The 16,315-nt window shown below is 37.0% G+C and overlaps 1 protein-coding gene across 3 annotated transcripts in view; it reads left to right on the top strand.

The window, feature by feature from the left end:
• The window catches only part of LOC139721860 (uncharacterized), a 35,874-nt gene extending 31,776 nt beyond the window's left edge, over nucleotides 1-4,098 (top strand). For all 3 annotated transcript variants that reach the window (XM_071633182.1, XM_071633181.1, XM_071633183.1), the window contains exons 8-10: nucleotides 621-879; nucleotides 2,330-2,407; nucleotides 3,069-4,098. In XM_071633182.1, coding sequence (XP_071489283.1) covers nucleotides 621-879; nucleotides 2,330-2,407; nucleotides 3,069-3,223 — 492 coding nt within the window. In that variant the 3' untranslated portion in view covers nucleotides 3,224-4,098. The remainder of the gene's footprint in view (nucleotides 1-620; nucleotides 880-2,329; nucleotides 2,408-3,068) is intronic.
• The last annotated feature ends 12,217 nt before the right edge of the window (nucleotides 4,099-16,315 follow it).

Consider the following 16,315-nt stretch of genomic DNA (forward strand, 5'->3'; position numbering starts at 1 on the left):
ATTTATTTTCGTTTTTTCAAATGGCAGTCAGGATATATAACACATAATGATGCATTCAAACTTAGGGATATTATCCCTGAGAACCTCCTTAAAAGATATTCCATTACACATATATGTACTCAATGTATTTCAATGCCATAGAGTCAAATTTACGCGATATATTTGTTGTTATGTCGGGTAACCCTCGTGTAATCTTTCTGGTTGGGAAGAACTATACTATACCTCTGTTAAAAAAGGAACTGTCTTGCAAGAGGATTCATTCGTGTGCAAGTACACGTACTCTTATGTAAAACGTAAACCTTGGCAAAATATGGGGTTTCCTTTTTTTTTTCTTGGTCACTTATCCTATATAGTGACGATAACAACCATGGTCTTCTTTATTTATCTACTGTAACCTCTTCAGTGTTTACGCTGTTATACCAGAGTGTATTGCCATTATCATTATCCGAGCTAGCGTTGCCAGGTACCAAATAATACACCTTTGTTGAGAGGGACGTGGTGGGTAAAAACATCTTGTCCAAGGACGCAGGTACTTGGCGAGATCCGATTTCTCGTTCTCCTCCGCCCTTCTCCGTCTTTTTTTTTTCACTTTTCCCTTTCCCCACCTCTCCCTTCCCAAGATGGGTCGTGTAAAACTCGAAGAGGCGGACATCTCACCGTCCGACCTGAAGTCGTTCCAACGCGACACCGTGGAGGCGCTAAACAAGATCCGCGTCAGGCACCACGTCGCCAAGGTCGAGACCTCGAGCGAGCTCGAGCGGCGCGCCCAGGAGTTCGCCGCCGAGCTCGCCAAGAAGGACGAGTTCAGGAACAGCAACAACCAGGACGTGGGCGAGAACATCGCCATGCACTACAACAGCGCCAGCACCGAGTTTTCAGGTAAAGAAAAGTCTAAAACCTGACGACGATGATAAAAATAATGATTCGAACAAGAGATAATGACGATGATGATGGCAATGGTCACACGATAATGACATCATTAATAATGATTCGAACAAGAGATAATGCGATGATGATGGCAGTGGTCACACGATAATGACATCATTAATAATGATTCGAACAAGAGATAATGCGATGATGATGGCAGTGGTCACACTGACGATAGTGACATCATTAATAATGATACTATAGAGAGTAATGATAATGATTAAGTTTGTGATTGTGATTATGTTAAGGATATGGTTCTATTTTGTTGATGCTATCGATGGTTCAATTGTATTAGTATTATTACCATTTGATTATATCATTGACATAGATATATCTGCATTTTATTCATTATGCTATCACAATCATTGTCACTATAAATGTTATAACATTAACTATTCTAAAGTTAAGGTGAGGCTCGACACTAACGATGGCCCGGTGGCCCGGGGCCACCAAAAACGCACGTCGGGCCACCAAAATTTCAGATATTATGAATTTGGTGGCCTGATCGGGCCACCAAAAAAGGTCGGATGTTTGCCTTTGGGCCACCAAAAGTAAAAGTTAGTGTGGAGCCCTGGTTAAGGTAAGAATTGTTTTCAAATTGACATATCAAGTGTACTTCGAAGTCCATACTGAGCTCTTCAAAACAGACCACTCTAAGTTCTCTGTTGCATTGTTTAGTTCTTCTCACTTATTTTTTCGCACGATTGCCAGAGAGATCTTGATTTCTTCCAAATAACTGAACATCTAAAGAGAAAAGTCGTAAAAGATGTATGTGAGTACGCTTATCGTCCAGTATAGAGAGCAAATAAAAAGAATCCTTACAATGTCACTAAGGTACTTCCAGCGTTGGTAACGGTGAATGATGCACGACACAACTTATGCGACTTAAACTGGAAATGAAGGGGACTTGTTTTTTGCATAAAGAAAATAAACTTGAGGTCTTCTTCGGATGATTTATTGACTTTGGCAATTTCGTTCGATCTAATGTGTTACATGACTTTCCAAATCGTGATCAGTCTTTAACTATAGCAAACATTACGGAGAGGGCTATGCATATTCTTTCGAAAGTTCTTTTTTTTTCCAATCTAAACTTACAAAATTTTAGATTTTGTTCTCTTTCCTCCTATTAGATGAGCATCATAAATTTCTTGACGCAACGAAAATTACACCAAACATGTCTATTGCATCAAGAATTTTTACCGATGAAGAGAAATTATTGCTTTTGGAAGTGTTTATTTTGATCAAATTGTGATATCCATTTGTTGTAGACTTGTTTGTTTGATTATCCATGGAAGGTTAAACCCAACATCTCCTTGCCAGTCCACTGTATATACATAATTATATATCTATGTATTTCTCTGTATTTTTGTACACTTGTTTTATGTTGCAACTCATCCAACAGGTCAAGAGGTCATCGACATGTGGTACAAACAGGTCGAGAAGTACGACTTCAAGAAGCCCGGTTTCACTTCCGGAGCAGGTATAGATGACCGAAAACTCATGATAACACGTGCACATATACATATGTTCAGGCAGAAATACATACATTATACGGTGTACATACATACATACATACATAGGCTACATAAGATAGACACACATGCACACACACAAACAAACAAACACACACAAACACACACACAAATCAATATCTCCCTCTATTTCTCTCAAAGCTGAGTATATAAAGACTCGTGTAAGCAGTTTTTTTTTATACAAGCTTGTGGAAAAAAACCCCAACCAATCAATAAATCAACCCCCCCCCCCCAAAAAAAAGTAGAATAAGGCATTTTCAAAACGTAGCTTATACAGTCAGGCTGAATATTTGTGTTTGACAATTTGACTCTTGTGGAGGCTAAGCTTGAAAACGAAAATATATAATCTTTGTAAAAACACACAACCGTGAAAATTGAAATTTTAGATTTAAAAAAATAACCTTGGTGAAAAGGGGCTGCAAGGGATGCTTCTGAAATCTCGATTATCTCTCATAAAAGGAAATTGAGTCAATAGAAGTAATTTTTTTTCTATTTTTTTTTTCGTATGAGTTCATTTATTTGAACGATTTGTGCATCAGTTTTCTTCTGAGGTCATGCAGAAGATTTTGACTTTGTGTTTGTGTTTTTGCTTGTGTTCTCTCTTGGCAGGTCATTTTACTCAGATGGTGTGGAAGGGAAGCAAGGAGTTCGGTATCGGCAAGGCCATCACCAAGGAAGGCAAAGTCCTCACCGTAGCCTTCTTCCGACCACCAGGCAACGTTCAGCGACGTTTCGAGGAAAACGTCTTCGCAGCCAAGAAATAGATGCGTGTGTATCTTACATTATAGATCACTAGGTAGAGGATATTTCACTCTAACCGGAAGTGGTAGCAGTGTATCACAGTGTAAAGGTAGACACAGTTAAAAAAAAAAAACCCAATAACAACATTCCTATTCAAGTTACATGTCATTCCTTATGGCCCTATAGCACGACGCTCGTGTGTGACGTATAATGACGTCATGACTGTGTGGTGTATCACAGTGTGTATCACAGTGTGAAAACATTCAGTGTTGATGCACTCCGTATCTTTCGATTTATTGAGTGATCTTAAAGTATGATACAGGAGGTCATCATACTGTGATTCCGTTTCATGAAAATATGTCATTTCTTGAAGCGCAGTGTATATCAGAGACACTGCGCTCACCTTATCAGCACTTCATTCCATTTAACCCTTTGTGTGTTTGAGTGCTCATTGACACAGAAAACCCTATAGCATTGTACATACTGTCTAAAGTCCCTGGCACAGAAAGGCTTAAGATCACACTGTGATACACTGTACTTTTCCTCCCTGTTTGGAAGCTCTTGAGGTATATCTTCAGAAAACTATAGTTATGAACAAAATGTAGCTCATTAAGTGGAAATGCTTATTACACCCGACAGAAGAAATGAATGGTTTGAATGCAAGTAAGGGTAATTTCCGTCATAGTGTAACGAAGTTTCAACGGTCGTGGTGGGTCGTCAAGTAAGGATGAATTAGAGCAATCAACGCTGACGAGGATCAATCGACATATCATTTTTTTCTCAATGACACTTACCATGAACTGCTTGAATTTTGATACTGCGATCTCTTCACTGACGAAGGCATTTTATGTAAGATAGAAAACGCAAGGGAATAAGCCAGTTCACAGTTGGTACTAAAGTCGGCCATGACGTCTGGAACTACAGATTTTACCAAACACTGAATGATATTTCAGAAGATGGAATTGAAAAAAAACACCAAAGCTATGCAGAAAGTGGTGATTGCATGTACCCTAAGTGCTGCATGAATGTCTTTTGTTAATTTGGCTGAAAAGGACACACATTCGCCTGTACATTCCGAATTTCGCCTGGTTCATTCATGAATATTCATGACATATTGTTTGCACGAAGATCTATCACAAGTAAATTTTAAGAGGTCTGCGATGACCTCTATGTTCACATGCTCAGATTATAACGGTGAAGTGGCTTATTCCACACTCCTTCGAACCTTCGTGTTCGAACTTAATGTTGAGAAGGTGTCCCCACATGCCAAAAAGTACGCGTACAGAAATTTTGGAAGGTTGCAAACAGGTGTATTGAGAGCATGATGTGCACCAAATAGCAGCACTATGAGTGGCTGATGGTTTCGTGTGCGCGTCGGTATTCGTAAAATTATTTCTTCGAGACGTGCCCGGCCAGTGGTACGAAAGGGAAACATGTGCACAATATTCTATGACAGTAGTGTTAACATTTATCATGATTGTATATCAGGATTATACGCACAGATGTGGGGATATTATCATGCAATGCATTGTTATTATTCCAGTTGTCGACGCGACAGTATCCGAATTTTTTAAGCCACAGTGGTTCGGTGTAGAATCAAACGCAGCCAAAGGTGAAATAGCGTAAAGGAGATAACAATACTTATTCACATTCATGAAAAATTGTGAAAGTTTGTTCAGCGGTGCATGAGGCATATAGGATAGTAAGATGTTTTCCTTATACTAATTAATTCAAACTCAGGAATGTTTGTTGATTAACGTAAAGCTGTTAACCATTTCGTCTTCAGAAAAGAACAAGAAACCAGGGATTATTTCTATACGAGAATGGTAAAATGGTATTGACTTCGTGGTGGTATTGTGCAAATTTGAATGACACTTTGAGAAAGAAATTTGATCGCGATGCCAACGTCATGTGGAAGTCCAATCGTCAGGGAAAGTTTATCTTTTGGGTTACTTCCTCATCTCTCGTGCCAGCAGGAATCAACTTGGACAACTTTTGTCGTTATTTTTAGAACTAGGAACCCAAAGATTACGCGAAGACTTGAAAGTATATAAACTAAAAAAATATCTAAAGAAAATATGATACTTGCCAAACCCCATCGCAGTCGATGTCCAGTACTGCAGACATTTTCCTCACGACAGTGTGGACAATTTTTTTTAACGTATATTGGCAACATTTGAAATCTATAGGGATCGAAACAAAAGCACTAAGAATAACAAGTGAGTGATGTGCGTTTCATGATCAATTAACGTGCGTAGCTCTACTTCGGAGCGTTGAATACACGTTTCCAATATATTATGCATGCACACTTGACTAAGATTGTGAACGTTTCAAGAATAGTAATGATCGTGACATAACAGTGGTGTTGATTCTCATAATATGTAGATGAAATATTACATTACTTCTACCTTTTATGAATACAATGTACTGCACATACGTGAAGTCTTTTTTTTTAATTATTAATCGTTATGCCTGATTTACTTTGAAGATATTTCAAGTGTAAATAATCGTGCTATTTATTTCCACAATCCAATTGTTGCAATCGATGTAATATTGAATGAAAAAGTGCAATCGAATTTCTGACTCTTTCACAGATTTTGTGTCTATTATCCTTTGGTCTTTCACTACTTGAGTAGAAAATTTTCAATCTTTCCCCTTGTTTATTGTGCCAGCAACTTTTTTCGGAATTTATTATATATTTACCAAATCATGCATTCGTGTGACAAAATTGCACCACATATAGAATATAGTTACCTATACACCATTGAGAGAGAACGGTTACCTTACATTACTACGGTTTATACTATCGATTTTCTAGATTATCGAATTTCAGATTTATATATACTATAGGATAGTTTGAAAGCGGACTCTAATGCTAAATGCACGGATGTGGTGTTAACACATTTTGCACGGATCTTCATCGTACGCCCTTCTATGTGAGCCTATCGGTGTAATGAAGTATCAATATCCACACATTCGATAGTGTTTGTAGTTTGTGCTGTGTTGAATGTAAACGTGTGTAATCGGTGGTAACACGGTGGCTAGTTCCATGTCTCTTCTTTAAAAGAAGGTAAATGTTTTTCATTACGTTCGCCTTATCCCATGGATTTCTTCTTTTTTATATATTATATTCATGTTCAATCTATGGTGTTGTTAGATATCATTGTCGAAGGATTCAGTAAAATCATGTCATCAAGTAGAACAACTTGACTCGGTAAATGCTTAACTGTATTTGTCCTATTTGTCTTCTTTTAGCTATGCCTGACGACACTTTCATTTTCACACAAATACACATGACATTGCAGTAATCTTGGGAAAGATAATCAAGGAAAATAAAACGGTGCATTTTCACTTAAAATTCTCTCGTTCTTCAATAAAGTTCTCAAAAGGAGCATGCATCATCAAACTTAGAATTATACATTAAAGTTTTACTACATATTATTACACACGACAAAAGCACAAACAAAACAACACACACACACAAGCACGCACACACCTTGTAAGCGGTAGAGAGTTTTTACATAAACAATTTTGAATTCAACCTGATATTGCACTTGCAGCGAATTTTTGCGTATAACTGCTAGTATGTTCACACACAAACACACACAGAGTGCAGTGCATGGCGGATCCAGCATGTCGAGGGGGAGCGCACAGGGCGCGCCCCTTTATCTTTTATTAAAACAAAAGAAATGAAAAGAAAAAAATGGGGGGGGGGGGCGTGCGCCCCCTTTAATTTTGTTAAAGGTGTCCCCTTTTACGGAATTCTTGGATCCGCGCCCTTGGAGTGTATAACACGTTTACACGATGTTGGAAGAGGAAGGATGCAATAGACGTATATTTACGGTTCAAGTTGGTTCATTCAACTATATTATGAATTCAGTCGATCTGTTTTAGGTGGTACAGACCTTCATCATTGCAGGGGTGCACAAAATGATGCATAACTAACTAGTAACTCACTGGTAAAAATTTAACCGAGATAACGATGCATGATATTATGTTATGAGTGTAATTTCATTCATGGTATGAATATCATCATACACATACCATTTTCTTACAACAGTTTTCCATATTTCCATAATGATTTCTTACAAGGTGTTTATATCGACATGGATAGACAGGGAAACCCATGTGACGAAAGTCTAAATCGAAATGACATTAATTAAAAGATTATAACTTTTATAGTCCTTTTTTTGGGTCAAAACCCTACACTCTTGTCACTCATTTTTCGTTTGTTGAAGGCGAATTGAAGAATGTGAGGATCGCTCAAACATTTTCAAGAAACAGTAATTGGACATTGAATCAAAGAAACGAAACAGTAAATAGGTTTTACCAAAGTCATACCTCCATTAAAGAAAGTTGCAAAGTTTTTCATAGTTCACATAATTTTACATGTTTTCACGGAATTGTGATATTATTAGAGCAGCAAACACATTATGCAAATGATAATAAACATGGTAATGAGGTCATGTCCTTCCGTGTCTCTTATCGACCTATATGATCCACAAAGTTAATAATGTCTCTGTATGAAATATCCTCATTTTGACATGAAAGCAAAGGAAAATATCGAATCCTTGATATTCTAGTAATATTTTGCATAACATTTTCAGTTGTGTTGAGATATATACCTAACACTGATGGGAATGTTATTGTTATAATAACTAACTATCAATCTCACATTGGGGGGGGGGGATGGTGGGAAGGAGCGTATTCTTTATAAAGTATAATAATTATGTAAATGTAGGTGACATCATCGCATATTTCCATGTCCCTTCTTAATGAAGCTTCCAATATTCCGTTCGTATGATTTTAATCCCAGGTTATGAAAGTCAAAACTGATAAGGAGTCACACCTTTACAACGTAGGATATCACAAAAGATAGGCCTATATTCAGAGTATAATAGAGTCCTGCATGATATGACTTCAATGTATTTATGATCATAATAATTGTTATTGCTATATACTTATCTAATCAGTATTTCTAGTATACTGGGTATATCACTGCCTGTATAGTGGCAGTTTAGTAACAGCTGTATAGTACAATAAAATTATATTTGTTATGATGAAAACAGTAGTAATGATTTTCATTTTCATATCATAATCATCATCGTCATATTATCATCATCATTGATAGTACATGCATTATTATTCTCATTTATAGTGTTGTTTCACTGCATTTTTACAGGGAAAGCAAAAATGTTCTATATGCCATATAAAAGTTTACATCACTTCAAAATTACCCTGGGATGTACTATGAAGTGTGAAGGAGGGAAGAAGGGCATAACGTGTACTCCAGAAATTAATGCAATTACATGTATCTTTATTTAAGCGACTGCTAATATGTTGAATAATTATGCACTGTAGACACTGTCGCAATGCTGTCTTGATATTTGATATTTTAATGACTTCCTCTTCTCCATTAAATCATATTGCATCGTTGCAGTCTATTATGTTACATTATGCGGGCTATATACGCGTATAGTCACACTATCCAAGGAAAGCATCAAATTGTTATTTGAAAAAAAACACACCACACAATTACTTTTTTAATCTGATTTTCTCTTTTACATTATCATCATATACACTATCATCATTAAAAATTATTGCTCCACATCAGAATAATCATACATCTTACGTTTTTTGAGCGTGAATGTTCACAAATAAAAGCTGATTTTGTGAGGTTTTATGGAGAAATGATGATCTTCTTTATCTAGGGTAGCCTCTTCAGTGCTGACACTGTTTTTTTCAGTGGGCACTGCCATCATTATAAGCCTATCTATACAGCTGACGGTTGCAAGGTAGGCTATCCATTACACCTGGGTCGAGAGGGACATGGGTAATAATATGATCTTGACCGAGATACATGTATATACCCAAGCACTGGACTGGATTCGAACTCGGGTCCACACTGGGAGCCAGGAGTCTTTATCCACCAATATACCACAGTGCCTCCCACCAAAATACACTCAGAAAAAAAAGTTAACACTTTTTCAAGTTTATATTACAAATAGAATTTTTGGCTGAATGCTAATGTATACCATAATATGAAAGGTAATTCAATAATTGGCTATCAACTGAGAAAGTCGATAAAAAGGGGAAACGTTATACGCATGAGTGAATACCTATGCTTTTCTTTCCTTAGGCACAAAAGTAAAAATTACAAAAATGAGCAAGTTATCATTCATGCGTAAATGTTCTTCCATGTAACAATTATTAGTGGAAAAATGCGCAAAGAAAATGGGATTCCAACGGGATTCGAACCCGAGACCTCCGGATGCTAGCCCGGTGCTCTACCGACTGAGCTATAGAAAGCCCTAGTTCAGTGTTCGTCCCAGAAACAAAAGACAAATTTAATACAATAAAAAACATGCATTCAGTTGCAAAAATATACCCATGATCTTTGTAAGAAGGTATCTTTGAGGCCCAAAAGATCAATAAAGGCTAAAAATAATGAAGGAAAATGAAGACTTTTCTGTCAAATCCAAATTCAAATGAAATGAGAAAAGAAGCAATATTAAGAAAAATGGTAGGATTTTGAATTGATTTCTGAAATTAGGAAAATTGCAAATCATATTTGGTTCTTCCAAGCTTATCACATAATTCTTAAATTACTAAACTGAATGACTGAAATAACGATATTTGTTCATTTAATCATCTTTTTGCCCTTACACTCTTGTCATTTGAAGTTTGAGTTGACAGAAAATTCTTATTTCCCCCTTAAGTTTCCCACTTTGATAGTTTGAGGCTATAAAGAAATAAAGAGAACGAAAACTTATTTTAGCTATTTCATTCATGTCTCTCATTTTGTTAAATTGGTCTTTTGTTATCATCGTTATCTTAAAGGGCATTTGCAAATGAAAGACATTATGTCACTTTTTTGCAATTTCTGCTTTTGTGCCTTGAAGGACAAAAACAAACGTGTTTATTCATGCGTAAATTTTCTCTCTATATTGACCTACTAAGTCGATAGTCAATCAAATTACCTTCAATATGGTATATAATACATTGATTTTCATAAAAATCTTTTGTGAAAATTATGAACTTGAAAAAGTGTTTACTTTCTTTTTTTTGCTGAGTGCAATGTGTAAGTTGATGTTGGTTGATGCAATTAGCGTGTCTGTGCGTGTGTGTGTGTGTTATCATAAAACTAAAAAAAAAAGTGTGTGTGCTGGTGTGTGTGTGTGTGTGAGTGTGTGTGTGTGTGTCTCATTTTCATATATCATCATTATAGTGCAGCTATGAGCTGGCAGAAATGGGGGTCTAGGGCAATTACCCCCTAGGCAATTACCCCGGACCCTTCCCCTGGCCCTAATCCTAATCCTGAACCTAATCCTAACCCTAACCCTAACCCAAACTCCTAACCCTAAACCTAACCCTAACCCTAATCTTTACTCTAACCTTACCACTAACCAGTATTTAGCCGGGGGGGGGGGGGGTAATTGCCCTCTGGAGGTAATTGCCCGGATACGACTCAGTCCACATGTCTATATGAAGGTGAACTTGTCCTTTATACTGTGCCCCTCCCCCTTTTGACGGGGGTGGGAGTGGGGTGCACTGGGGAGGAGGAATAGAAAGGTAATCTGGGAATGGAAACTGTAGAAACGTGTAGTTTAGGCCTACAGGGAATTTTGCATTTTTCCCCCAAGATTTTACAAAGGGTGTATACAAAATACAAATTCTAACATTATTTTTTTTTAGCCAACATAATGATGATCATAACAATAATGAAATAATAATAATAATAATAATTATAATAATAATAAATAATAATAATATTCATCATAATCATAATTATAATGATCACAACAATAATAATAATTAGGGCAACCTACAATAATAACAATAATAATAATAATTGCAATTTCGGATAGCGCATTAATGATTTTCAATTAATTCTCTCTTTACAAAAATATACATTTAGTGAAATTCAGATAAAAACAGCACTGAAATAATTACTTCCTTTTTTAAGGGCCGGGGAGAAGAGGTGAGTTGGGTTAACCCGGTTTTTCAGACTGGTACTAGTATATGCCGTACGGGGGGGGGGGGGGGGGGGGGAGTGCAACCTAAAGTTCCCTCATTACCTTCCATGAGAATGATGATGCACGCATACTGGTCATTTCCCCGTTGTATTGATGTTGCAAAGGTACAAGTGTATTCCGGTCTGGAAACAGACTACTAGTATACTGTAGACAGTAAAAACTGACTGAAAAGTCAAAGAGTAACAAGTGCTAAAAGAATTGTGAGGAAAGTAAAAAAGAACTCAGATGCTGACATGGGAGACGAACAGGAAACACCAACACGCAGTGTAATTCTTTCCTTTGATGCAAAATCCCTCCCAGAGGAAATTTCGCTATGTTTTCAAAGAATGCAAGTCAAAGCATACATCCCTCCCGTGAGGAGGTGTTTCAATTGTCAGAGTCATGGACACACGGCAGCAACATGTCGTGCAAAACAAAGATGTGTCAGGTGCGGGGGTGAACATAAGTTTGAGGCCTGTACCAAAAAGGATCAGCCAAAATGTATCAACTGTGGAGGGTTACATTCAGCCGCATATCAAGGCTGTGAAAAGGCCAAGAAAGCGAACGAAATCCAGAGAATAAGAGTTGAAAACAAATTAACATACGCACAAGCAGCAAAAGCATTCACCGAAAAACAACAAAACCACGACACATCCCCAACTTCAAATCAAGGAAACGACATCAACACAGACAAAAGGAAAACCCAAACCATTGTACAGGCACAAATTCACAGAAATCCAGAACCCAACCCATCAGCTGCCGAACACAACCCCGCCAAGTCTCGGCAACTCCCACAAATACCTATGTCCAAACAGCCAATTCCACCAAAAACCTCGCACAACGAAACAACAATGGAAGAAAAGGCTTCACCCCCAACCCTGCTGAAAGAGAACTTCCTAACAACAGCCACCAACGAGCAATTGATTCTTTTCCTCGTCAAGATCCTGGTTATCTTCGTTAAAGACCGGTCAGAGGCAGAAATACTCTCTTTCATTACCACCGCCGCTGACCAGTTCTCACTGCTATCTCACCAGGTACAAGCAATTAATGAACCTTATCGTACCCACCCTCTTCATACTACAATGGAATGCGCAGGGCATGCACGGGCATGGGGATGAACTGGTAAAGTACTTAGATTCTAAAAGAGAAGAAATTATTCATGTGATATGTATACAGGAAACGTGGTATACAGAAAATCAAATAACACACATTCCTAATTATACCTGTCTTTCAAAAATCAGGGACGCCCGTCTTAGAGGTGGATGCGCTATATACGTACATAATTCCCTGAATTATGATTACCCGAGCTTGAAAATAGATTGTGAAATGCAGTTGATAACTATTTATTTAGATGATTGTATCATCTCGATTATTAACTATTACAATCCATGTAACAAATTGAGAGAAGAAAATTTGAACGAATTGTTGAATTGTGTAAAAAATGTATCACATTTATTAATACTTGGAGACTTTAATTCCCATAATAACTAATGGGGAAGTGTAAGAGCAGATGGTAACGGTCGCATAATTGAAAACTTTCTTATGCAGAATGACTTGGTCATTCTTAACGATGGATCTGGAACTAGAATCGACCCGCATACCGGCAAGATATCTTGCCTTGACCTATCCATCACTTCACCGTTCCTAGCAAATAAATGTCAATGGCGAGTTTTATCTGATAGATTCGGAAGTGACCATTTTCCCATAAGAATAGATCTGTATCTCAGCAATAAAAAATTTACATGTGATTCAAGTTATCATCCCACAAGGAAATGGTCCTTTAAGAGAATGAACTGGAATGAATTTGAGTGTATTAGTGACATACATTTTCGAAAATTTACTTCAGAAACATATAACAGATTAGATGTAATGGAAATTTATGAATTATTTATGAAGTCTCTTACAGTTGTACTCGATGAGTGTGCGCCACAGTATAAGAAATGTAAAAGGAATCCTGTCCCTTGGTGGACAAAAGATTGTTCGATAAAGATCAAAGAAAGAAACAGAGCAAAAAATAAGTTAAGAAAGTGTCTCTGTGAAGAAAATTTGAAACTTTACAGGCAAAAGAAAGCAGAAGCCCAAAGAACAATAAGACAAGCAAAACAAAAATACTGGCAGGCCTACTGTGCAAAACTAGATAGATTTACCCCAACCTCACAAATTTGGCGGTTTGTTAAAAGACTAAACGGTTCATCAGTGAAAAGACCTAATAAGCTTCCTGTTTTGATCATAACTGACAGATTCATAATCAAAGATGAAGAAAAGGCAGATGAATTTTCAAAAAGTTTTATTTCCATGGGGAGAAACAATACTCATAATAGAACGGATAGAGACATTGATGAAGAAATTAACAGCCTCCCTTTTAGGGAAACAGGTCATATAATGCTTTCAATCAATGAAAATTTCCAAATGAAGGAATTAGAGAAGGCCCTGCAGATGAAATCTTCTACAACACCTGGGGAAGATCAGATAGGATATCAGGTATATAAGAACCTTCCAAAAATAGGCAAAGACATGATGCTTTCTACAATGAACAAAATATGGGTGACCGGTGAAATTCCAGCACCGTGTAAGCACTCAGTGCTGATTCCAATTTTGAAGCAAAACAAAGACCCGACAAAAACACTTTCATACCGCCCTATTGCTTTAACATCGTGTTTTATGAAAACAATGGAAAGTATGGTAAAAAAGCGACTCCAGTTTTATTTAGAAAAGTATACTTTTTTGCCTCCAATACAGAATGGATTCAGAAAGGGACGCTGTGTAGTAGATAACATTGTTCACCTGGAAAATGATATACAGAAGAATTTAGAAACAGGAATAAAGACAATAGCAGTATTTATAGATTTAGAGAAGGCTTTTGATTCCCTGTGGGTCAAAGGACTTTTATTCAAACTGAGTAAACTTGGACTGAGGGGTAACATACTTCTTTACTTACGTAATTTATTGTTACATCGTACATTTCAGGTACGTGTAGGAAATCAGTTATCTCCCGCGAAGGAAATCAGTCATGGTCTTCCACAGGGTAGTCCACTCAGTCCAGTGTTGTTTAATGTAATGCTTCATGATATCCCCACTTCACCCACTGTGCACAGTCTGTTATATGCAGACGACTGTGTAATTTGGAAACCTGGAAGTGATTTGAGAGAATCCAGCAAATATGTTCAAGAATATTTGAATACGCTGAATGATTGGTTTTCATCATGGGGTTTAAACATATCATATGAGAAAACTGTTCCAATGTTGTTTTCTCGCTCAAATAGAGAAGAGCACCTTGAGATAACGCTTGATGGAAACAAACTCACCCCTCAGAAAGAACACAAATACTTAGGTGCCATATTTGATAGTAGACTAACTTGGAAACCGTATATAGATGATATAGCCCAGAGATGCAAGAAAAAAATCAGCATATTGAAATGTATAACTTACTCTCATATTTGCACCCAGGTTCAAGAAATTTTACAGGTGTATAGAGCCATTATACGTTCCCTCATGGATCATGCTTGTGAGGCATACGACTCCGCATCAACAAACGTAAAGAATGTTTTGAATTCCATTCAGTATCAGTCTCTGTTAGTCTGTGCTAGGGCAAAAAAGGGAACCTCTCTCAGAACCTTACAGGTAGAGTTAGGGGAAATGCCTTTAGATTTACGTCGTGAAATGTTTAGTGTAAGATTAAAAAAACGTGTTGTTAGTATCCCGAATCACCCTTTCGCAGAACAGTTGGAAGATTGCTGGCAATTCAATGTTCATAAAGGTAAAAACACACGAGAACCTTTCGCACAGAGAGTATTGAATTTGTCGGAAGATTTGAATTATAACGTAGAACAACTATTTATGACAACTCCAATGCCGTTGTGGCACTATGAAACGGCGGTAGTATCCACGGAGTTAACTGATTATATTTCAAAGAGTGATCATATTTTGTATCAAAGACAGCGAAGTTTAGAACTGATTAATCAAAAATGGGCGAATTATCTCCATATATACACGGACGGTTCCAAGTCTCCAGACAAAGGAAAAGTAGCTGCGGCTTTTTATGTCCCACATTATAATCACGTAGAATCTAAGAGACTCCAAGACAATACTTCTTCATACAGAGCTGAATTAATAGCTATTGTGCTCACTCTACACTGGCTAAACCAACTGCCATGTTTGCATACGGGAGCAGTGATATTCTCCGATTCTCTTAGTGCTATGCAAGCAATAAAAAATGATCGGGAAGAACAGATCATCTACGAAATATTGATGTTGTATACAAATCTACGCCATGAAGGAACTCAGGTATATTTCGAGTGGATCCCAGGTCACTGCGAGATCCATCCAAATGAGGTGGTAGATAGAGCGGCTAAACAAGCCTTAACACACAATCAAGTAGAAGTTCAAAACCAAATAAACAAGAGTGAGTCAAATAGTATTATTCGATTGTATTGTATGAAAAAATGGCAAAAAAGATGGGAAGAAACAATCTCCCCCCTAAAAAACATACAAAATTATGTATCAGTGACATTCAAATGTGTATTAAAGCAAAAAAGCAGTGAGACAATTTTGCACTGTTTAAGAATGGATAATATTGGCTTAAATTATAATCTTTTTTAATTGCAGAAGCATGATACCGGGCTATGTGAAAGATGTGGAGTATCAGAAACCACGAAACATTTTCTAATCGAATGCCCTAGATTTATAATAGAAAGGACAATGTTGTTAGCTGAATTGTAAGGAAGTAAATAACATTTTGAGATTTTTAAATTCATCAGAATATTCAAACCAAAAAGCATTGGTGGCCTTCGTAAGAAGGACACAGAGATTCTCCTTCCTATGATTACTATATACAATAAATTGTTGAAGATAACATTATGTACGTATGTATCTTATATTGTGTAAGTGCAAGTGTGTGTATGTTTGTATGTAAAACAAAAATGTACGTAAGAAGCATATTATGATCATCTGCACCTCACCAGAAGCCCAGAATGTCTGCTTTGATTCTTATGTTATAATGGTTTCAAAATTATTATATTTTGTTTTTTTGGTTTCAGTAATTCAGTCGGAAAAGGAGACATTGACATTAACAGACATCATCCCAGTCTTTGGCCGGTATTG

Source organism: Diadema antillarum, unplaced genomic scaffold (genome assembly GCF_040938485.1).
Source record: "Diadema antillarum isolate AM-2024a unplaced genomic scaffold, OU_Dant_1.0 scf00000151, whole genome shotgun sequence".
Classification (NCBI taxonomy): domain Eukaryota; kingdom Metazoa; phylum Echinodermata; class Echinoidea; order Diadematoida; family Diadematidae; genus Diadema; species Diadema antillarum.